At 40.0% G+C, this 517-nt stretch overlaps 1 protein-coding gene across 1 annotated transcript in view; it reads left to right on the forward strand.

Moving 5' to 3' along the window:
* The first annotated feature begins 211 nt into the window (after positions 1-211).
* LOC119586870 (probable H/ACA ribonucleoprotein complex subunit 1) overlaps positions 212-517 on the forward strand; it is a 1,215-nt gene continuing 909 nt past the window's right edge. Inside the window, exons 1-2 of the mRNA XM_037935600.1 lie at positions 212-223; positions 399-517. The exon at positions 399-517 is cut by the window's right edge and continues 909 nt beyond it. Coding sequence (XP_037791528.1) covers positions 212-223; positions 399-517 — 131 coding nt within the window. The remainder of the gene's footprint in view (positions 224-398) is intronic.

Consider the following 517-nt stretch of genomic DNA (forward strand, 5'->3'; position numbering starts at 1 on the left):
CACTATGAAAGACGATCTGTTAAATCCACCACTGTTAGATATGGTCCTCCCAGAGCCTTTACCGACCAAGTCACATGGGAGAGTGGAAATCCGAAAGGGACGGGAAGGAGAGCGATCTTTTGGGAAACAAGTTCTAAGAGTGCTGAGTTGTAAAGAAGGAGAATGTTGAGTATATAAGTCGTCGCCTGTAAAGGGGAAATATCAGTTCACCATGAAGACCTTGGTAAGAAAGGGTTATTCGTTATGTTTTAAGTTAGAAAAGACCAATTCAAGTTTAATATGAAATAGTAGTATATCCGGAAACACAATTATTTGTCATATAAGACAAGTTCATTCTTTGCTGTAAATTAACTTGCCCTCATATATGATTGTATTAATGAAGTTACTGAATTTTGCAGGTTTTAATTAGTACAGTTCTAGCCACGGTATGCGCTGACCTCCCAAGCTATGGAGGTTTCGGAGGAAGAGGATCAAGCTTTGGTTTTGGAGGAGGTTCGGGCTCTACTTTTGGAAGTGG

Source organism: Penaeus monodon, chromosome 22 (assembly GCF_015228065.2).
Source record: "Penaeus monodon isolate SGIC_2016 chromosome 22, NSTDA_Pmon_1, whole genome shotgun sequence".
Classification (NCBI taxonomy): Eukaryota; Metazoa; Arthropoda; class Malacostraca; order Decapoda; family Penaeidae; genus Penaeus; species Penaeus monodon.